General features: G+C 35.0%; 1 protein-coding gene across 2 annotated transcripts in view; it reads right to left on the reverse strand.

The window, feature by feature from the left end:
- Window positions 1-943: 943 nt before the first annotated feature.
- MINDY2 (MINDY lysine 48 deubiquitinase 2) overlaps window positions 944-24,685 on the reverse strand; it is a 41,476-nt gene continuing 17,734 nt past the window's right edge. Inside the window, exons 7-9 of one of the 2 annotated variants that reach the window (XM_075505896.1) lie at window positions 13,606-13,779; window positions 12,171-12,344; window positions 944-10,725 (exon numbers count right to left, since the gene is read on the reverse strand). In XM_075505896.1, coding sequence (XP_075362011.1) covers window positions 10,609-10,725; window positions 12,171-12,344; window positions 13,606-13,779 — 465 coding nt within the window. In that variant the 3' untranslated portion in view covers window positions 944-10,608. Of the gene's footprint in view, window positions 10,729-12,170; window positions 12,345-13,605; window positions 13,780-24,685 lie in introns of both variants that reach the window. The other variant, XM_075505895.1, reaches the window with a different exon arrangement.

Here is a 24,685-nt window from a genome sequence, read left to right on the forward strand (position 1 = left end):
CTTTAAGTTAAGAATTTTAAGGCAGGAGCCAGTAAGAACATAGTGATGTTGCACATGGATCTTTGCCACCCTCAGTTACAGTCTGTTTGCTGTGTAGAAGAACTGCTAAGTATCTGCAGTGTTCCAGAGGAATTAAGTAGCAGAAAACAAGTTAAACTAAATTGTTTTTGAGTAAGGAAAATTTCAGGAAAGATGGGAGGAGGGAAAAACGTGGTAGAACAGCATTTTCTATAATTAATCCTTTGCGAATATTCACAACTGACAAATACTTAGGTTTAAACAAAAGAAATATGCTGTATAAGCAAATGTGTCAGGACACATTTATCAAGTAAGTAACTTATCTTGATGCATTTAATAAATTATCTCTGTTGTTCAGTTCTTAGACTTTTCTTCTAAAAAGTTCAATTTACTGAGGTTTTTTGCAGGAGTTTCCAAGAGACAGTACAAGTTAATACAGTGTATTTTAAAAAGTACACACCCATTTGACTGCAGTCCATGCTTCATTAGGTGTGACAACACATACAAAATATTTGCTATAAGATGAACTTGTGCCTAGTGGATCAAATTGGAAATACAGAAATTTATAACCTTAAAAGACAAAGCCATAGAGAGGTACAAAAAAAACCTTGAGATGTGACTTGAGATCTTGCCTACAGTAAACAGGTCTAGATGTGCATTCCAACTGTTAAAGGTATAAATAGTATTTCCTGACATTTTTTTGCTTAATTAAATGAAAACGTGATTGTGCATATGTAAATACTTAAATTAAAATATTGAAACATACTAGGATGATGGGGAAAAAAAATCTGATTGAAAACAAGTTGCCAAAAACTTTGAATTTAGAAAATATTTTATATCCTTTTCCAGAGCAAGATTTTTTTTTTTTTTTTTTTAGGATTTCTTCCAACCTTTATCATTAGGAAAGAACTTAAATACCTAAATGAAATGTTTATTTAAGTTTGCTCATTTAAATTTATTTACATACAATGAGTTTCAGAAGACTTAACCAAAATAAATCTCAGTAGGGTAAAGACCTTGAACTATAGAGAGGCTGATAACTGGAGACACTTTTTAAAAGATAACAGAATTTAACAGTGTTTCTTTTGTGGTACACAAACAAAAAATGGGTATTAAGATACAGAACTGGACTTTTCTGAAAATTATTTAAGTGTTCAAATTATTTTAATTTACAAGGAAAATGCTGTTTCCTTATACTCTTTAAAAACACATTAATACAATATAAACAATTAAGGCTTTTAAAATGCAAAACATTCAGTAGTTGAACTTGTAGATGCCATTACAATGTTGGATAATGGTATAACGACAACAAAAAGGATTTCAATCACATACATTGGAACAAACAATACTGCATGACTAGATTTAATGACATCATGCACTTTTAAAATACACCTTTTAAAAATTTAACTTCTGCCCTCTCTGGTAAATCTACAGTAGCTTGCATTAGCTTTTGTTTTTGCATTTCCTTTTAAAACTAGATTTAGAGATCCAGGTAAACATTAGTTGACCAACAGGCTCACAACTAAACTGCTGATTTAACACAGCATCGCACAGTTCTGGTGGGTCTAAGCATGGCATCTTGAAGACATTACTAATCTGGAAGTCTTTTAGAACTTTCCTAAAATATATAGGGTTTGTTGTTTTTTGGTGTTGTTTTTTTTTTTTAAATAATTTCATTGTAAAAAGACCCAGTCAAGACAGTTAATGCGGTAGCAAATATTTGACTTAATACTGGAGAACTAGGGGCAATTTCTGTAGGGTTCATGTTTGTATGTTTCATCAGTTTCCTCTGCAGTTTCTTTAATAAGCTTACATGTATATGTAAAAGGTGATTATTGAAAGTTGTACAAATAATAGCTACACATGTATTCATCAGATAAAAGGATAATCAAAAATTATCTATGAAAACTTTGATAAGAACTTCTTTCACTGAAAGCTGTAATATGAAAGATAAACCAAAACTCTGTCATTTAACATTAAAGCTCTTATCAGGTTATTGTAGAGGAACTGAGGACAGTATTTTTCACTCCCTTATAAAGAAAGTAGCTGTAAGGTATTAACATTCTGTGACTTTCTATGTCAGAACAAGTACTGAGCAAGTAGCAACAGATTTAGAATTTATTTCTGTGGGACAGGACAAGATACTTGATACTTCCTATAGTTTTAAAGTACCACTACCAAATTTTTTGAGGCTTGACCTGTAAACAGTGATTATACACTGCAAAAATATAGGGGAAAAAACCATTCACAAGTGACACAATTTGTCCAATACAAGCTGACAGCAACCTGGGGGGAAGCATTAACTGCTTTCTTTTTGCAAGTACAACCTGTATCAAAACCAGATTCCTGCTTATTTAATGAATGTCTGTTCTGTAATTGTGTGACCAGTTGCACCCTTTAACATAATGTAACAGCACTAGTGATTTCAAGCGTTATCAAAATGTAGGTGAAGAAACACTTGCTACAACAGATTTGTCTCTTGAAATCATTGAACCTATGGTCACTTTTTAAAATGGGTTCTTGAAAGTTATTTTTGCTTGCCAGCCTGAAAGAGAAAGCATGTAAGAAATCCAGAAATGCAAGCATACTGCTGTAAACTGAGTATATGAAATACAAACATGTAATTATTGCAGCTATTCATGATAAAAAATGCAAATGCTGAATTGTAAGTAGTTTAAAAATTCACAAGCAGGTTCATTGGTTCACTGTATCTATCTGCAGTGGGCTTGAAGACAACCAGCTACTATACTCTTTCAAGCAAAAGAAGGATTTTATTTTCACAGCCGTATTTTTTTCCTGCAGTAAATACAACTCAATTATAAAGTCTACCAGGGCTGCAAATGGCCAAAAAACCATACTGTTATTTACTCACCTCACATAGAACCTGTTTTCAAATTTTCAATCTGAAGGATTTCACTAAAACTCAATTGTAAACAAAACCAGTAATTAGTATAAAACAGCTCTTTTTGGCTCTGGTTAATCTGCAATAACAAAAGCCTTAAAATTAAGAGACCAGTTGATGCCCTGACACCAAAATACTGAAGAGAAAATAAGGTTCCATTGGAAATAGGCATAAAATGCTGAACAAGTAACATGCTAAAAAGCTAGCAAAGCTGAAGACACAGTTAAATTCAAAACTGAGCTTGTTTTTTCTCTAAAAATACACAAGATAATCTAACACTAATTTCCTCTTAAAAAAAAGGTAGAAACAGCATAGATTAAACTTTCTTATTTGGTCTGAGATTTTGCAAAAGAATAGTGCTGGTCATCAGCTTCCTCTACTCCCTTTGGAAGTTCCAGCTAAAGTTGGAAGTACAGGCTTTTATTTCAGTTGATTCTTCCAGCTCTCTGCTTGCAGAGCCAATACATGTTGGTAATTAACTATGAAAAATTTTAATAAATTATGAAACTGGCTTGCGTAAGTCTACACTGAAATGTAATGTTCCTCCTCATGGCTGTATCTGGTAGTATGAAGTTGGACTGGATAGACATTTACTAAAAAAAAAAAAAGATTTAGGACAAGTGTTAAGTATTGCAATACTGCTCTGGAAGTTTAAAAGGATCCTAAGATGCATTCAGCCACCACTAATTACTGTGACTATTAGGTAGTCCTGAACTGTTAGCTACTGCAATTCACAAGAGGACACAGTAAAAAGCCAAAATGTTGCATTATTTTGTTTAGAAATAGTTATTTTCCTAATATTTATTAAATCCTTCCAGTGAAATTTCTACAGCATAGGTTTGCTACTGATGAAGCAGTTTGTTAGTTCTAAAAGGTGACTGCAGCATATATAGCTCAATACAACATGCTATTACAAAATCAAATGTTAAGGTGTCGGGGGTTTTTTTTTTTATAATATTATGTTCCATATAGATGTACTACAAGACAAGAAAAACATTGTGTCAAATCATTATAGTTCTTCAGAAACTTTTCTGCATTCTTTAATTTCCCCAAGACTGAAAAAGACAGTATTACAAAGAACAGTTCAAGGTAGTTTCAAAGTCTATTAGGAAAGCAGTCATCTCATTTTCTGCATTTCTTTCACAGAAATTAAGTGCATTTATAGCATTGGCAGAAATAATCACGCTTGCTTTATTATAGCTGGCACATATAATAAATTTTAATATGGACTTAATGACAAGATGTACTTGGAATTCATACAATACATGGGGAAGTCCACATAGTCATGTCCTCAGTGTTAAAACTGTTAGTATTAGCTAGGTGAAGATGGCATGGTTATATCTCGTTAAACTACACTGTGTCTTCATGAGCTGCATGAATTTACAGTAAAGGAATTGGGGCACCAAATCAAAATGCCTTTCAACAGTAGCTGGCTAACACAGCTAATCTTGTAAAACTCCTGCCTATTCTGTATTCATTGAGACGCAACATGTAACAGCACTAGTTTTCTTCTATCTGATTTTATAATTTCCACTAAATTTTACAATTTACCATTGTCAAAAGGAATGTTTTGGCAATGGTAAAAGCTTTACTTAGAGTTTTCCTTTAACTGTTCTACAGCTCTTGTATTTAAAAGCGTCAGAGTTGATAAGCGTAAATACTGTGTTTGTCAGTGTTATGTCCGTGTCCGAAGGCAGAAGTGTTAGTATCTGAACCCTCAGCAGTGTTTAGATTACAAGCATAAACATTAACTCATCAGCTTCACAGACTGGACCACATAAGCAAGCCTTAAGAAAAAATACTCAATGCAAACATTAATGACTAGATATGGCCAGTTGATATAAAGGGGAAAAAATTGTCTATTTTCATATTGTTATTTTGGAGTTCCCCAAAACAACACATGACCAAACCCAAGGATGTACCCATTACTCAGCTGATTTAAGTTTACTGACACACTGGTGTTTCTTCTAATTGCGGTTTTGACCCTTTCCTTGGCATGTGTCAGTGAACCAGAACAAAAGTCAACAGATGGTTTCAGGCAAAAATACCAGTTATCCCAGCTTTTTCTGAAACACATTTAGAAGAAATCTAAAAATCCTAAACTATGTCACATGCAATTTTCAAGAGTCCTTAGCATAATCTTAACTTTCAAAAATTACAGCTGAAGTCTTAACTCAAAAAGTCTGTGCAAGTTTTACTAATGGCTTGAACGAGAGAACATGAACTTCAAGTTGAGACAGACCAAGTATCACATTACTTCATCCAGCTCTGTGATGGAGACTCCAAGTTTGTATGAGCTAAAGGCATCATCTCATGAGACACTGGTAGATCACTTCCCACAGTTATAAGCTTCACAATAGGTATCACTTAAGCTGGATGGGACCTAAACTGAAACTGAGTCAGCACTAAAGGATAGTTCCAGAGATTAATTAAAAAAAATATAAAACTTACGGGGGTTTGTGTCCCTGTCCACCCCTAAGATCTATATACATTTAGCTTAGTGTTTGACTACATCAGATAATCATATTTCACTCAGGTTTGGCCCCAGCAAGACCATTAGCCACACCACTACCACCACCCACTTCCTTAAATGCGTGACTCAACTAGTGATGAAAGCACTTGCAGTGCCTGATTTTGTTTCATCAACAGATTACATTTAGAGAAACAGATGCCTTTATTTTCATCTTATTGTTACAATAAATTATTTTGTAGGCGCACTGTTTATACTAAGCTAGCAAACTTTTCAGTTAACTTGAGTACTGAAACTTAACTGAATTGCTCCCTATGGATTTCCCAAAACTAACAACATTTTGTTGAAAATTTTTCTATGCTGGTAGAAAGAGGTAAGCATGGGATCTTGACTTCTGAAGATAATTAACTATATAGTTAAAGTTCTTAACTTGAAAAAACAGGGAATTGCTCATTTCAACACATGAAGCTTCTCCATGAGTGCAAGTAATCCTACAAACCAGAAAAGGAACTGTAAAGGCAGTAAAGAACTTCCAGGTTTCCGCAAGTTCTCCAGAGCTAACTCCCCAGGTAAAGAGAGCTCATAGTGATAGAGCTGACAAAATTGAGCAGTAGACAACTGACATTTAATAAAAATATTTTGAGTTATTAGAGGGTCAGAACAGCTAGTCTTGACCTAGAAGCATTATGAGAGTGAGGAGCAGTGCCTACAGGGACAGACACTGCCAACACCCTATGAAATAAACATGCTGGTCATTACCTGGGTAAGAAGATCTGGCCACTGCATGCTGTGCTACAGCTATTTATGTCTAAAATAAGAGCAAAATTAAGGACAAATTCCTAAACAATCTCCAGAGGTGGTGTAGGGACTTTTATGTTCCAGCCTGTCTTTCCTCCTCAGCATTTCCCTACAGCACTTCTTCCCCATCAGAGCAGATGACAATTGAGCTTAAATACGTTGCTTTTCTACTGAACAACTATAAGAACAAGCTGTGAACAAGAAGGAGCTATATGGAAACACTATGGAAATGAACATCAAATAGACCTCTGTATAAGTGATTTTGTACGAGAGTGTCATTCATCTCACCAAATTTTCCCACTCAAAACAACGGTGCTAACAGTCTATTACTAGTTATGCTTAAAAAAAAAAAAGTAACTGCACTGAATCACAAGGTGAAATGCGTATGTTTAAGTTCTTGCATGTGACATTTGCTATCATGGGACTATAGGAACATTTTTCAGTGTCAAATTTTTCTAGTTACCAAGGTCTTGTTATCATAGCATAGATGGGGAAAAATGTGAGCATTATATTGCAACCAAACTAAGGCTTGTTATTTTTTATTTTCTCTAATAAGCTTTCAAATGAGGATACTGCATCAATTAACTTGCATTTCCTGAGTCACCTGCTGTTTAAGGCTACAACCTTACAAAAGTCTGCTTTTATACAAAATAAATACAGCTCTTAATTCAGTATGTTGTATTTAAGGGTGTACTTTGTATAAACTTCAGCAATTGACTACAATAAGCATCCTAATGGTAAGAAAGCTGATCTAAGCAATGAGCTAGCTTTGGGTTACAGATCTATTGTAGCAGGAAAGAAGAAAGGTTCTGTTAGAAGTACATCAGCTTCACCTTTTACTCAAGTGTTTGCTGCTGAATACAGCAAAAGATTCAATTTCAAGAACTCAAATTGCCTTTTATTACATACTGGAAATTTTTTTTCAAGAACTTGTGTATACAAGTTTGAAGAAACATTTGACAATAACATGAAATATCAAACGAGTGTAGAGATTGACTAGCAATCCAATGTAAGTGTCTACAGAAGAGCATATGCTTCACTTTTAGCTTGTGTGCCTGTGATCCACAAGAGCAGCTCTGTAAAGACAATCTGAACACATATGTTATTATATTAACTAGATGGCTAGCTACAAAATATATTTTTTGCATTGTGTTTAAGTGAATTCTCAGGAATGCTAATTTCATCCTCTGGTGTTAACAATCTTCCTTTGGATCTGCTTTGTTGGGTCTCAGATTCCATGAGTGTCACAAGAAGAGTGGTATATTTGAGCAGTTACAAAGTGCCTTTTAGAAAAACATTTATCTCCATGGCAGTGATCAATTTTTTGCTAATTTTAAGAATACCTGCATTTAGCTTTTCTATTTCACAACTACAATGCAACAACAAAAATTCTATGACTCCGTTTTCTGTGCTAGCTTTTATCTAGTAGGAAACAAGTTCTACTCTACTTTTCTGGACACTTTCATATATATTATGTAGGTATTTGGAGCATGTGCATGCTAAATTGTATAAACAGATTTAAAGTATAAATCTGTACCCTTCACCAGAACATGAGCTTCCAAAAAGAGGCAAATGAAGTAGTCAGAAAAGCTTCAAAAAATGGCAAATAGTTAGAAGCAGACATTGTCTTTCTGGTACTCCATGAATATTTTGTAATACTGTTTTCCAAGCTCACTATTACAGATAAAAGCAATTATCTTCTTTTTTTTTTTTGATCATCAGATACTGTCATAGATACCAACTGTGATAGTTGCTTTTGGAATGGTTAGTCACAGTAGGGTATAAATTAAGCTTCCAGATATATTTCATTTTGGATATTAACAAGCTCATCTGCTTATAACTTTTGCCACTAACAAGCTCGACTTGTGCAGAACAATGCCCTAGATTTCAGGAATTCTTTATCTTTTTTCCAAAGCTTCAAGACCTGTAAAGAAAAAAGGATATTAACAGAAAACTGAATAGCATGCCTGCCATCTCAAATAACATGAAACCCTTTACTCCTTTATTGAAAGAGAAACTGACTTATCTGGGAATTCAGACTTCATGATGAACATTAACATTTAACTTCTTCCTTTGTGACCAAAGGACAGTATTACCATAACTACAGTATATTAGGTTTCAAACACATCTGTCTGAAACTGGAAATGTTACATGAATTCTTCTAATACGAGCAAGTATCTTAAGCAAAAAGATATACTCAATAGCCACAATGCCTGCTCCAGCTAAATTTGTTCAAAAAAGAATTTAAAGTGGCAATACTGTCACTGAAAATAATAAGATAACAAACACTTAGCTCGACATATTTATTTTTCAAGCTCAATAAATAAATGTAAATACACAAATTTGGAAAAATCTTAGTAACAGAATGTTTTTAAACAACATTCTGGCTTAAAGTCTTTGTTATTGACACTATTGGAATATTTTCTGATCTGCTTAAAGTAGGTAAGTCATTATGTTGGTGATCCTCCATCACATTAATTTGTTTGAAGTAGTTAGGCTGCTACAAAGGAAAAAAAGACATCAACCTTTGCTTTGACATGGAAAATTATCTGAACTGCATACATTAAGTATTGAAATTACTTTTCTGGGCATGACTTTTCTAGAGAATAGAGAAATTTTTAAATTTACAGTTTGCATATTAGAGACCTCCTATCATTCATTACTCATTATTATAAAAGGGAAATTGTAACAAAAGTGGAAAAAGCAAAAGAGAAAAAGGCGTGGAAGAAAAAAGTGATACAGACTGGCCCTTCGGTTAATAAGACATTCTTCCTTTATCTGTCTAATTTTCATTCTAGGTTCGTAACACGTTTATGTGATGACTTGTTCCCATCACTGCAGCAAGTCTGCTTGAAATAATTTTAAAGCAGCTTTTTACTGGTGGACTTGCGTTTAGACGCCTTCTCTCTGACAGACATTCTCCAAACACCTGAAACCAGGAATATCATATTCCACCTGGCTGCCTTAGCTTTCCAGATTACTGTATAACTAATGCACTTCCCCAGGCTTAGAGCATGAATACATGACTTGTCCAGGAGAAGCAGCCTTTTTGAAAAGTATCTACAAATTGCTAAATAGAAATTTTTATCAAAAAGGTTCAGCAAGAAGGTAATTGTTATTGACTTGATGGAAGTGGAGGAAGATTTGTGGTTCCCTCAAAATTCAGCAAATATTCTGCTTCTGTATTCTATAAATACTACAAGACGCAACATGTTTATTTGGTTCCCATAAATTAGAAAAATCTGCTTTCCAAAAATTCTAAATTAGTGATTTAAAAAACAAAATATTACACCTGACCACCTTTCTAAACAATCTCAGAGAGCAGCCTAGCTTCTCTCTCACCCTTCAGAAGTGTGCTTTTTAAGGATACATGATTTATAAAACAAACAAAAAAGTGTGTTTTTAACTACAGTACACTTGCTTAAATATACAAGTGGACATGTTAACGTCATGTTAAAGTTCAAGGTACTTCTGGAAAAAAGGCAGATAGTTAGTTATTTTAACTCTGCATTCTTACATAGAATAATGATTATTATAGACCTTAGTTTCCTCTCATCATTTACCTATCATATGGAGAGGTCAATAAATAAGAACTTATCTGGTCCAGTTTACCTACAAGAGAAAAAATACTAAAAGGAAAGTTATCTATAAAATTACTTGTTTAACCCTGATAACATCTGAGTTGCCATACCCAGTTTGTAATTGCAAGAAAAGCAAACTATTCATCTTGCTTATTAATAAATGCCCCATTTTCTATGACAAATTTTTGTACGATGCCTATCAAGTCACATATTCTTGGGGCAAGAAAGCTGGCCAGGAGGTGCAATGATAGCAGTAACAGAATATAAATCTGGGTTCAAAAAAACCGAACAATACCAGATCCAGAAGCAAAGAAATCTGGACACATTGAAGAGGCAGTGCCCAGCTGTTATTTGGGCTCTTGTATCGCGAAGACTATACCCAGCCTAAGATATAGTTTCATAGCATGTAAGTAACACAGAATTCTGTTGTGCTAGTGTACAGACTTCAGGAAAAAGTCTTATACAAAATGAATTACCTCCTTTGTTTAGAGTAGAAGATAACATAGCTTACTAACTGATGTAATGAGTAATAGATGTCACTATGACACAAAACTTGCCATGATTTGTGTGTTCAGCTACAAGGTGCAGTATTTCTTATGACTAACTCAAAGCACAGCCACATCCAACTGTGATTTGGAATTCCATCTTGAGCAGCACGCACTATGACTTTGAAGAATGTCTGTATGATTGTAACAAAGTCACCCATCCTCTCTTGGAACGTGAACAAAATCCATGGGGTAATCAGGCACAGGCGGCATGTAACAGGTTTGTCTTCCTTTTTACTCCTTGTTTTTGCTTCTGAGGACATGCACTTGGCTCCAGACTAAATCCACTTTCTATTACAAGAGAACACAGCTGTTCTTATCTTTTTCTCTCTCTTTCTCTCGAGGCTCTTTACGTTTGCGTTCATTACTCCCAGATTGTCTTCCACTTGCTGGAGAAGCAGCACCTTGCACCTGCTATGTAGAAAAAAAAATGTTGAACAAAACACACTATTGTAGATGCAGTCTGAAGTATTACTCTATGTTTAAGTTCACAAACAAAAGTTTAACCATTATGCAAACAGCAGAATTCAGGTAGGGTCTTTCCATATAAATACTCCAGAACTGCCACAAAATTTATTTCTAAAAAACAAAGTCAGCTGAAAATACATTTCAAGTCCTGTGTGTCCCTTCTATTGTGTCTGCATATTCAGATCAGTTGTTTCAATAATAAAATTTGGCTTCAAGCATTTTCTGGCACTTCTATATTACCGTACTAGAATTTTTGCCTAGTTTGTTTCATAAGAACATAATCCACATTTCGTAAGTTGCAGAGTGAAAGTGTCTCTTTTGACAGCTACATATGGCAAAGCAGCAGCTTTTTGTGACTAGAAAATAGTTAAGAACTTGGCAAGGGGGTTGGTAGACAAAGGCAATATAAGTTTTGTTAATTCATCATTTATTCCAGCTGTTATCCATTCATAGCTGCAAACGAGCACGCTGTTAAGTCCTGTTAAGCACATTCTTCAGTTCTTTCTACCTTTTTGCAGCCAGCAGTAGTGAATCTTTGTCTTAGAAGTAGCTACTGATGATTCTATTAAAGCAATAAGGAGTGGAAATAACGCAACTTTTAATTGTCAGCATTCTTGTTTCATGCTTAACAAGCACATCAGTTAATGGTTCTGCATTGCTTCAGGCCATCAAAGATTCAGCCTTCATACAGATTATATTTTGCATATTTGTAAATAAAAGCAGTTTTTAAAATCTTCAGTGGTTAAGAACTCCCTGAATCCAGAACACCAACTTAAATATTGCCTCTTGCACACAAGATTCAGTTATATGGCAATTTTGTATGTACATGTGCACAAATCACATTTTCCAAGTATTTTGAATGCAACTGCTTACAGGGATGGGACAGAAAGGTGTATTGTGAGAAACTGTTAATTTCCTAATTTGAAGCAGGACTGAATAGATTCACATGATATCATAGACTGAAACACCTAAAAATGTAAAGCAACAAACTTCTGCAAAACAAAATAAAGACAAAACTTCAACTACTATCAAAAACGTCTTGTTTGAATGCTATTTTGCAACTAGTGTAAAATACTAGCTAATACAATCTTTGTAAATTTATGTATTAACTCATCCTATCATTCCAACTTAAACAGTATGAATGAAACCCTAATTTAGACAGTTAGGCCTGCTTTAAAGTATTTAAGTGGCAGCAACTGCCATGTCTGCATGCGTACGCCAACAGTTATAGCGTACTACTTCAGATTCCTATATTCGTCTCATCACTTGCTGGACAGAATGTAAACAGCAGTCTTATCAGTCTGAAACATTTACAAATGTAGATGTGTAACTATTATGTTAATACTCTCTAAAACTCATGATCATATTCTGTAATAATGCTTTCTTACCTGGACCTGAGCAGCTGCTTGTTCTTGTTCCTGATAGTACTGAGAAGCTCTCCTGTCCTCCTCTTCCTGGAGTTTCTTTGCTAGCTCCAGATCACTGATTCCTTCTGGGATCTGTTCCCAGTTAATCTCTTGATTTTGCTGCTCTTGTTGTAGAGACAATGCCATCAGATAATCCTAAACAGTAAACTTGTTTATTAATGCTCTTTCACATAGAAAAGAGCCAAGTCATATCAAGTGAATTTTTCAGCATTTCAGCTACACAGTACATTCCCTTTTCCCCCAGCCTCATCTTCAAATACATTTACCTCATGGAAAACAGGAATTTGTTTCAGAACCTGTCCCTAACCTGAACTGCAGAAAGGCTGAAAACAGCTGCTTTACATTTCTCCTTTCACACTGCCTATGTCACAGCATACAAAACAAAAAAGCTAATTAAAAAAAATTGCTTTCAGGTTTAAATTCCATTACCTGGACAGCAGCAAAAGAAAGACAGTGTCAGCTCATACCAATTATATGTAGAAGTAAAGATTTTTAAGCTGTCTCTTTCTAATTAACACTCTGATTTATGCTTGATAGACTATCTGTCCCCTCTCTACTTAACAGTGTTGAGAGTACATCAACAAGGAACACTAACTCCTGAACAGATGAGAAAATAATCGAAAGGTAGTTTTGGATATATCCAAACAGACAGCAACTCAAGTAGTACTAGCCCTGTTATCTCTGCCAGATTTTTTATTCTACAAGAGAGATACAGTGCTTGAATTTATTAAAAAGATCTGCATATTCATTTTTTCCCAGTATTTGAACAACATTAATGGTAATTATTATAAAGATAAAGTTATTTTGCTTGTTCAGAATGTGAGATTTCCAAGGAGCCTGGTCTTGCTACGTGCTTATGCATTAACTGGTACAAATAAGTCCCGTCTCAGACACGGCTTCTGGAAACTATTACATATAGTTAAGAATAACAAACAACCACCATCACACAATCTGCCTCAGCTTTTGTCCTACATTCAGCAAAGTGGGCATCAGAAGGCAAAGTTCAGTTATGACAATATTAATGAGCTGAAACGAATTTGTTACAGGGGGAGACGTTTCACAGTGCTGTTTCTGTTTCCATATACAAGGCAGATGTGATATTTCACCTAAGTTCTTTGCAGAAGTGGATTCTGAGAGATTAAAATCAGATTTTCCAACTATTCACGGTTGGTCTTACTTTTCCTCCCTTGAAGTCATGCTAACAACTCAAACTAGCACTTTTGAGAACCCCAACCTAAGTATCTGAAGATTTTTTTTTATAGTCGTATATATGCATGTGTACACATACATCCACATCTGTGTAATTATACATATATACGACTAAAAATAAGTAGTAATTGTTATATGTAGTCACAAGCAAACAGAAAAATACAATAGAAAGGCAGAAATCCAGTACTTGATCTATTTGATCCTGCTGCCCTCTGTAGACAGTTTCAGGGTCTGATGGAGGCCGTAGGTGGAATTCAGAATCACAGAAATTTCCATCACCATCCACATTGTGTAAGCTTTCCCAGACAACTTTCTCCTCTGTCAGAAAGCCCTGGTCTGTCACCAGCAGGTAAAGTTGACCCTATGCAGAAAAATAAAGAAAACCTGTAAAACTAAAAAAAGTATTTTTTACAATCTGATATAATTAGCAGAATGATCTGCTAATACAACTGTTGCATTCCAGTAAAACATTCACTTAGATTTTTCAGCAAGTTTAAAATTTAAATGAATCAGTATATAGCATTAAACCACCAGCTACTAGTATTCTTTGCTAAATTAGCAGCCACACTTAATTTCTGTATTCCATCTTGTAATTTTTCATTACTAATGAAAGTTCATATTGACTAAAAATTAATATAAAACACGAATATATACCTTGATAACTCCTTGGAAACACACCTAGAAAGTATACCTCAAGACTGGCAATGTAAGTTTTAAATCCCAGGACAAATCACATTAAATTCCAAAGGCAAGATCTGGAGACAAAGGTGATCCTTCCAAATAATCTGAGGCATTACCTCAAAATGACCACATCTCAGACTTCATGTTTTATAGTGGGTTTTGATAGAATTTTAGGTTAATTTCAATTGAAAAAAATAAATTTAATATTCTTGCTATCACTTGTCACCAATAACTGCTTTTGTTGGATTTTAGCCTTTTTACAGCTTCACAAGGCCAAATTTCTCGATTTCAAACTCTGAAATTATAAAATGGGCTGGTCTGGGAGTGAAAGAGACAATACGAACAAGTCCAGAAGCCAAGGTACAGGAAGGATGAAATGCAAGCTTAGGTTGAAGGAATGGGAAAGGAGCCAAAATCAAAGGGAAATTACAAAAGCAGGTCTCAAGTAAAAGGAGATGGTGCTGCATGTTCGAGGCACAGCAAAGCAGCACAAAAATCCATGTTTACATTTCAATTTAAATTAGATTTTAATCTTATCCTACTCTTATTATAAAGTTTTTAAAATTATACTGCAAAGCAAGAATGTTATTACTGACCATACAGCACATTAAGACTGAAGCTTCCATTAATATTACTGAATGTACCAGATCAAGTTGTTAAATGCAAAACTTGCAGTTTTAGCTGTAAAAATCAAAGCAGTTTATTGTGACATCCACAAAAATTTGCTATTTATATTACAGCAGTACACAAAAGGTTCCCAAAGATCACTGTGCTAAATATGTACCAAAACACAAGAGGCAGTTACTGTTCTAATGACTTCATAGGCTGAAGGGGCAGAAAATGGAAACATCACCCCTATTCGACAAGTACAGAACTACCTCACTGATTTCTCTCAAGTCATTAAAAGACTGCCTATAAGAGAAGCTGAAATTAAAATCAGATCTCTTCAATCCTACCAAGTTTACAACCATCCCTTCTGTGGCTGGTAGGTCATACGACATAACAAACACATTATTTGAAGATTCACATGCAGCAATTGTTCTAATATTACCTAATACCACAAGATGCGCTTATACAAAGGGCCAAACAGAACAGATAAAAAAAAAAATCACAAAGGATACTACTATATGTTCAAGCTTTGGATTGGCAGTTACCCCAGCACAGGTGGGCTTACAGACATAAATACAATTGTCAGCAACAAGTCTGATCACATAACATGATCTAAAGGAATCATCTTTCCCTTGGAAACCTGCCTAAAAACTGAATCCTACTTCTGATGCTTAAAAATCACCCAAAGAAAATAAAAGGAAATAATTTCATAACATTTCCAATTTGCACAGAATACGTATTTCACAGCATCTTAATATAAGAAGTCCTTCAAAAAAAGTAGAAGAAAAAAATAATCACAGATTCTTTAAGGTAAGTGTATTTGAACCTTTAAAATTTTATTTTGACCAGTACATTGATTCAAACACAACCTAAAAAGAAAAAAGGGGGTGTCACGTTTTCCTCTATTATGTCATACATTTTGAATTACTTTTTAAACAGCTTAAACAGTGTAGCTTAATAATAATACTGAAATATGAAAATGTTAATGCTTTCATAATCTCCCAACTATTGTAAGCTGAACTTTTCACACCCAAATATTAAAGTATATCATTACCTTTATGGGATTCCAGTCTAGTATCTGTCATTCAAAAATATTTTAAAGCTAACACTTGTTTGAAATAGAGAACTGTTTCAATCTTAAATAAAATTCATATTCTTACTTTCTGTTTTTAAGACTTCCTCAGTTGAACTATACCTGAACACTGATTTTAAAAATGTCATCTTAGAGTAAATAAAACATTTTAATACAGCTCCCTGATGAAAGGCAATAAACTGCACTACGTATCACATTACCATTCCAATTCCAATTGCATAGTTTAAAAACATGCTGCTTCACTTTAACAAAACCTAGCAAACCAACACAGGCTCCCTAGTATTTGTGAAGGGACAGAGTCCTCTTCACTTTATTGGAATGAAAGAACAGGAAAGCACAGATCAGAGATCCAAAGTAATATTTCCCTTTTTGTTTTTATCAAGTGTTCCGATCTCTACTTCATATTAGTATAATTTAATGGAATTTCTCAAATAAACAGATTCCCAAGGACCCTCAAAATATCGCTAATACTCATGTAACTTTTGGTAATAATTGGACAACTTTCAGTTTCATATACAAACCAAGAGGAGTCAGCTCTTTTCATATTAGGTGTAATGTAGCTACTCATCTGTACAGAATGTCAACCTTCCTAGAACTTCAACGTTTTTGTTCCTTCTAGTTGCAACAAGCAAAAAGAGGCCATATCTACAGACTGGTTTTATAGGCACTGTTTTAATGCCATGCATGTTCTCTTCCCAATCCTAAAGGCTCGCAGGCCAACTCCACGGAGGGGATTTGTGATATGAGAAAATCTTTTTATCACATAACCTTCACACTGTCTCTAGATTTGAGCTGCACTGAGTAACAACATGCCTGGTGTCAGGAACCAGCCACCATTCTCCAGCACTTACCAGGTCATGAGATCAGTCGAGCTGCTAAGAGATAGTGATATACAACCAATATAACACTGGGATTTCTGACTTTGGGTCTAGTAGTTTTACATCACATTTGTAGCCTACCAAAGTTGCTGCACTTCAGCTCCACTCAGTGCAACACACAAGGAGGAAAAGGGAAAGAGGGTGCACAGTGACAGAAGCAGTAAGAATTACTAAGTGTAGAAACATTTATTTATACTGAACTAACAATTAGGAAGGAGGCTTTAAAAGAGGTAAAAACCAGAATGTGTTTTCTACTTAATACATCATGGTCCTGATTCTGCATTTGCTATCTAGTCAGGGTTAAAGCTAAAACAGGATGATCAGCACACTAAGGTCATGCAATTACACCTTGCCAAGAACAACATAATACTTTACAAAATAAACATGTTTCTACCTTCATAAAATCTTAACTGGCCATTTCTAAAGTATTACCAGCTTATCTTTTAGGTTTATTTTTAAATGTGGGGTTTTTTTAATAAATACACAGCCTCGTGGGTTAACACTGCCCCCAAAAGTACTAGCACATAATATACAGCAATAATATCTACTAGTAACTGTTGTCAATAGGGAATAACAATAAAATAAAGTCTCAAGTGCATAACTGTTAAGGTAAACTCTGCCTACAATAAAGCAATGAATAATTATTTATCCTAAGAATCAATATCTAGATATTGTAGACCAATGCCCAGATTTTATAGTTTCACATATAAAAAGCTTGAAATAAAACTAAGGATAAAAGCAAGATTGTTCTCCTGACAAAACGATCTCTTAGTGTTCTGGTTTGCACAAAAAAACCTCTGTGAAATGCAAACAGATGTAGGCTGCAGGTGATGTTATGGGTTACAACACCTCCTTTCCTGGGTTAATTTCATGACCAGATTAAGTAATTAAAATTAATGTTTTTAAACTACTTGTTCTGATGGCAGTTACCAAGTTTCCAGCAGTTTAGAAAACTGAAAAGGAAAACCAAACACCTGTCCAATAGCTTCATACAATGAAGACACACGTTTTAAGCCTTATCCTTTAAAGTCTATGTAAACGTTCTCTTGGACTTCTGGATCAGACCCCTTGGTTTTTATGAAGGTGTTTTATGCTGATGTGAATGAATGCTGTTATTTTGATATTAGTCTAATCTAGCTGAATGTTTTAACTGTTAGAGAAAATTAAGAATTTTTTTGAAAAGTGCACACCATTTGATTCAACAGAGTAACCCTCAGAATAAAAACTGTACACTTTACTAAGAAATGGAAAAATTTTTAAACATGTTTTTAAGAAGTTATATGCATTGCCTCTACTATGCCAAACTCAGACATCATCTTAAACGCCCAAGGAAAAAGTGCAGTAATTGCTATGAAATACACTTTGTATTTGAATAAAAGTCTGTGTTGAGTTCTGGAACAGAAACCCAACATTTATAAACTAGAAAACATAACTGCGACACACATACTTAAAAATCCAAACAGGTAAGTGTCTTGTTACTTTTCAGTAAAAAAAAATAGGTTGTATTACAGTCACGTCAGTGGGAAAAAACGTTCCAACTGAACTAAGATATTCTTACCAAACTGATCCCCTCTTTACAGTCCTGTTTTTCCTTGATCTAGGGAATTATCATTTGATGTATTTATTATCTGTGTAATGAAAAGCAAAGGCAGAAAGAAAAAATCACATCTTTAACTGCTGAAAATGATTACTGTATAATCACATGAGCCAAGACTATTAATATGCAATTAAAGGGACAGGAAGTAGAATAAATGACTACTCGGGCAAATGGACAAATAATAGTGAAAGAGATTAAGAATCTGATAACTGAACTGCCATTATTAACTAACACTCACCATACTTTGACAGATGTCTAATATATTACGGAATTGCCATATTTGCTTTTCTTTTATATGCAATAATGAAATTTTTAAAAATATGTTACATAATTTTTCTACAAACGTAAACATGATCCTAATACTCAAAACTTTTTTCAAATCAGAAATGACAACACATTGTATTATGCAAATGTCATTCAATTTTCAGAAGAGGAATAGTAAAATATTATTCAAGACTATATTAAATAATATAAACCGAGTAAACAAATTATAATTGAACTGATGGTCTATTCTGAAGTACAATCTGTGAATCTTCACAATCACATTGTGATATCAACTCAGCAGCTTTAAAAATACCCACTGAAGTCTTTAGAGGAAGATTACTTCAAAACTTTTCACAGTAATTTCTGAAAAAAACTCACTGCCACCATTCTTCTACTATTGTTACTTTACTCGTCAACTTCCCCACTTTTAAAGTGAATACTGTTATCTAAAATGGAAAAATTATTATTGAATGAGCCCTTTCCATTTAACTCTTACTCCCAGAATAAGGAATTTGGAAGATATGTAAAAATGGCACAATAGTTACCTACCTGAAGGTTAACCTTTTAGAAGTGTCCATATATTAAATTGAACTGGAATATTTCAAAACAGCAACAAATATTTTCAAATACAGTGACAGTGAACTAAAAACAGTTTTCCCCCTTTTGTTTTTTCTCTTGTTCATAAGTCAAATACTTTTTTAAATAATAATTTTTTTAAAGTGTTGCAATACAACTTCTCACCTATTATTGTCCAGCTCAAAGCCCAAAGTATTATCTTCACCGCCATAACTAGTTTAGAAATGCCTTTTAAATACCTGCTAGCAGAGACTGTTAATAAGCTTTTGCCTACGGTAACAGCACTGATACCTCCCTAATTTATACCAGGTATTCATAATGTTGCTGTATGTTCATAACCATTCTATTTCTGATCTTGCAAGAAGCACTTAAGAGTGAAAAAACCCACCTATTTTTGTTAATTTAGTAACAATTCAAAAATATTAAAAAGAAAGCCAGATTTGTGAGGAGTCACTTCAGTTCCCTTCCTCACAAATTTCTTTACTATCCATGGGGGGGAAAAAAAAAAAAAAAAAAGAAATCTTGGAGTCAATAGAAACACTGGACACAAAGGAAGCATGAGTAGATTAACCAGCCAATCATACTAGTTGGGCACTAGTTTGTCCAATGTTTCCAAGGAGTTCTTGCCACTGTGCAACATCTTGTAACAGCAGCCTATAAAAAAATTTTCAAAGCAAAGATATAGGAATTCAGAATACTATGCTGTTTATTCACACCTTCACGTAACTCCCATTTCAGTAAAACAACCCTCTAAAATAAGCAATCCAAAACCAAGGTAAAGATCCTTTGATCTGACAGTGGAAAGCCACTCTAAACTCAGTATAATTGGGTAAAGAGTTGTCAGTGTTAGTAAATCTTCTATTTTTAAATTGATACTGTGTGTCAAATAATAAATACTGCAAACTCTTTGTAATAAAGACTTAAAAAACAGGAAGTTCAAATTATATGCACAAAGGATGTCACCAGTCTCCACCTCTCCCATTTCTGCTCTAAAGTATCCAACAAGATTATGCCTTATTAAGGAATGACAGGTAAATGCATATATATTTAAAAACAGACAATATCTATTATCTCTAAAACAAGCTCACCAGATGGGATGTGGAAAGAACTGTAACACAACTTAAAAAAAAAATCTGTTCAACCAAGCACCACAAATATTAAAAATGGCTCAATCACAATCATATAATTGTTATGTGGCAGCAATACAGATCAGAATTAAGGCTATCTGGGTTTGTCTGTTTTATTAGAAAATATATGTTGAACTTTAAAATGTCTCAGATTTATGAATTTTGCTCTCTGAATTATTTTAATATCACCATGTATTTATTTTTCTTAAATTACTCACACCTGCTCCTCAATTCTAAAGCCAATTCTAGAAAAGATAAGCATATAAGAGAACTTGGAACAAGTTTCTGCATTTCCTTTGAAAAAGCTTAGCGATCTGGTTTTTTTTCTTTCCTCCAGTAAGTACAGTTAAGATCAGCCTACGTTCTACATTCTTTGAAATATAACATACTGAAATCCAAGTCCTTTCACTAAAATATCGGCTTCAAAAAAACCCACTGAACTTCAGAAATATCCCCAGTGTACAAGTCACTGTATCAGCTGTGCATGAAAGCTTCCAAATAAAAGTTTAAGCATTGGCTTCATTAGAATAATACTTAAACAGCCTAATGTACCTAAGGGATTTTCATTATAAATTCTTGCTAATTATTCAAAGTGTAAATGTTTCTAAATATACACAAGTTTTATTATATGTACATAACTTATATTATATGTATAATTCCCTTTTAACTTCCTAACTGTCTCGTTTGTATGTTTCCATATATTGGTTTGGAGGGGGAAGAGGGAAGGGCAATATTAGAGAAAGACAAACAAATTGCATAGTTCTTGCCCTAAAAGTTCTACACCTTCATTTTCTCTGGCATATATTGTGTCTTCTGTTTTCCTAATTGATGGACTTTTCCCCATAATCCAGCTACTGCTGACCAGTATGTAAAAGAAACTCCATTAAAAATCTGCAGAGCTAGCATTAAACCTAGCAAAAGGAAAGAATAAAGCAGTTGAAAAAAATCTCAACTCTGTGACAACAATGCATTTGGCACTCTCAAGAGTATCCTGGAGGTCCAAAGATTTTTGGATAGCTCATCTTGGCTAAAAGCCCAAGGCAGGATTATTTCTGACTTCCTTGATATGAAGGAATACCTAGTCTTACAGCTATTGCATATAGCTAGGTAGGTTAGAAAGAGACAGAAAGGTTACTGCTGACTTTTACAAATAAATTAATAAAGTATTTCTGTCTTCATTTAAAGAGTTTCTTGATATATCAAATTCTGTAACATACCACTCACCAGAAATCCAAGGCAAAGTGAACAACACTGTTTAAAAGTGACAACCCCAGGAACTAAAAGCCTGTAGGTAACATGGGAATTGAACACTAGCAGCAAATGAAGTCGCCATAATGACTATGAAACACAAGAATAATGGTCCATATTCCAAAATTTAGCATTTCAGAAGTGTAAGACTTCTCAAAAAAGGACAAGATTAAAACCATAGTGACTTAGAAGCAGTAAAGCTTAAATACACAACTAACAAATAATACTATTCTTCAAATATTTTTGGATTTACTATTCTTCAAAGATTTTTTGGACTAGGATTTAGTTCTGACAGTTAAAATTCAAACACAGATTTTTTACTCACTGCCTTAACCTGTTCTGAGTTATTAATATCAGTTAAGGATATTTAACTCATTGAAGTGTTGCATTTTATTTCTTTAAGGAAAAAGCATCTCAAATGAGAAGTATATGTTCACAAGTATGAAGTTGATAAGGCACTGACAACACACACCAGGTTTTGGCCTTTAACCTAAATCCTAGGCTGCAGAAGACAACAAAGAGGCTACATTCTACAAACAAAATTCTGTATTGATAATGTACGAGGCCAAAGTGATACTCCTTGACTGTATTTCATACAAGGAATATTTTATATTTTAAAAGTTTTCATTATAGCACAAGAATTAATTATTTCCAGGAGGATTTAAGTATTTTACCTGGAATATCCTTTAAATGAAGTAAAAAAAAGTTTCCTGCACCTCTAGGTACCATTGGTACCCAGAAAGTACATCTGTACTTCTACTTAGTATTTTCTTTTTAAAACCAAATTGTTTTGAGGTTGGGGGTTTCTTTTTCGATAATGAAAGCAACCGTAAGACAATGTACGGGCTTACATGACAAACTACTACCAACTGTTGCAAGAGCTGAATTTAGAAAAATGGAGAGAAGCAAAACTATACCTCTTAAAAACAGGACATAAATGAGCTTCATCAGGAAATATAACAATTATAGTTTTGACCATAAACAGATATATTCATAGCTTTTTTTTTTTAAACAGAGGAAGGTAGGAGAAAGATCCTTTTACATGTCCTACTGTTGTAAGAGAGTATCATTGCACATAGATTTAAAGCAAATCTTAGATGTGCTCTAAGAAGCTATTAGAAAATCAAATGTGTTACCTGTTTGTAGGGTTAACCATTGTTTATCAGAACTATTCAGAGCTTTAGCTCAGCTTATGAGTAGTTATTCAAAATGCCAAAGATAAGCATTGACAGTCAAGATTAACAGAGGGAGGAAAAAGTACTAGTACTACCAAATGGAAAAGTTAGCATCATTCACATGAGGCTATGACGTTACCAAATAGATGGCAAAACTAGTGGTTCCTTAACATTTTGTATGTTACACCCCCCCTTTTTTGCATTTATTACCATTATTCATAAATGCAAGTGTACATGAAATTAAAGTCTTATTTAATAACAGGTAACCAAATCATAATTTCAAGAGTTCTATACAAAGGTAAAAGCTCATACATACATTTGAGAGAAATGTCTAACTAAGTATGATTTGACATCGCAAGCCAATGAAGAGTTCACTTCAAGATATTAACGTTTATCACTGAAGAGAAGGGAATTCTCTAGTGGATGAGGGAAAGGCTGTGGATGTTGTCTATCTAGACTTCAGTAAAGCCTTTGACACCATTTCCCACAGCATTCTCCTGGAGAAACTGGCTGCTCATGGCTTGGACGGGTGTACTCTTCGCTGGGTAAAGAACTGGCTGGATGGCCGGGCCCAAAGAGTGGTGGTGAATGGAGTTTACTCCAGTTGGCAGCTGGTCACAAGCGGTGTTCCCCAGGGCTCTGTGTTGGAGCCAGTTCTGTTCAATATCTTTATCAATGATCTGGACAAAGGGATCCAGTGCACCCTCAGTAAGTTTGCAGATGACACCAAGTTGTGTGGGAGTGTTGATCTGCTTGAGGGTAGGAAGGCTCTGCAGAGGGACCTGGACAGGCTGGATCGATGGGCTGGGGCCAATGGTATGAGGTTCAGCAAGGTCAAGTGCAAGGTCCTGCCCTTGGGCCACAGCAACCCCATGCAGCACTACAGGCTTGGGGAAGAGTGGCTGGAAAGCTGCCCAGCAGAGAAGGACCTGGGGGTGATGGTTGACAGCCACCTGAATATGAGCCAGCAGTGTGCCCAGGTGGCCAAGAAAGCCAATGGCATCCTGGCTTGTATCAGAAATAGCGTGGCCAGCAGGACTAGGGAAGTAATCGTGCCCCTGTACTCAGCACTGGTGAGGCCGTACCTTGAACACCGTGTTCAGTTTTGGGCCCCCCACTACAAGAGAGACATGGAGGTGCTGGAGCGTGTCCAGAGAAGGGCAACAAAGCTGGTGAAGGGTCTGGAGAACAAGTCTTATGAGGAGCGGCTGAGGGAACTGGGGTTGTTTAGCCTGGAGAAAAGGAGACTGAGGGGAGACCTTATTGCTCTCTACAACTACCTGAAAGGAGGTTGTAGAGAGGTGGGGGTCGGTCTCTTCTCCCAGGTAACAAGTGATAGGACAAGAGGAAACGGCCTCAAGTTGCACCAGGGGAGGTTTAGACTGGACATTAGGAAATTTTACTTCACTGAAAGGGTTATCAAGCATTGGAACAGGCTGCCCAGGGAAGTGGTTGAGTCACCATCCCTAGGGGTATTTAGAAGACGTTTGGATGAGGTGCTTAGGGACATGGTATAGTGGTGGTCTTGGTAGCGTTAGGTTTATGGTTGGACTCAATGATCTTAAAGGTCTTTTCCAACCTATACGATTCTGTAAATGATTAAATCTTAGGAGACAATTTGACCGTGTCCCTTTCTACCCAAGTTAGATACATAAAAATACACCATCATCTTAGTAAAGGCAAAGTTGTGTTACAACGAAGATGCTACATAAATGATTGTAACCTTGCCAAGCCAGATTCTCCATTCCACAGAGGAAGGAGTCCCAAAAGCATTAAACAAGTTGTCACTTGCTTTTTGTATCCTGGGATACTCCTTTCACAGTTCTCACCATTTTGCTTCCCCGGTTTCAGATTAAAAAAAGAAATAATCTCTTCCCTAACAAAGAGAACCAATACTGTAGCTCATCTCAACTTCTCCAAATGTCTGGTATTTTGAACACCATGATGGAGCTACTCATCTACTGGCCCAAATGTAAAGCAAAGTTTTGTATCCTCAGAAACAAATTAAATTAATTCATT

The sequence above is a fragment of the Mycteria americana genome, chromosome 6 (genome assembly GCF_035582795.1).
Source record: "Mycteria americana isolate JAX WOST 10 ecotype Jacksonville Zoo and Gardens chromosome 6, USCA_MyAme_1.0, whole genome shotgun sequence".
Classification (NCBI taxonomy): domain Eukaryota; kingdom Metazoa; phylum Chordata; class Aves; order Ciconiiformes; family Ciconiidae; genus Mycteria; species Mycteria americana.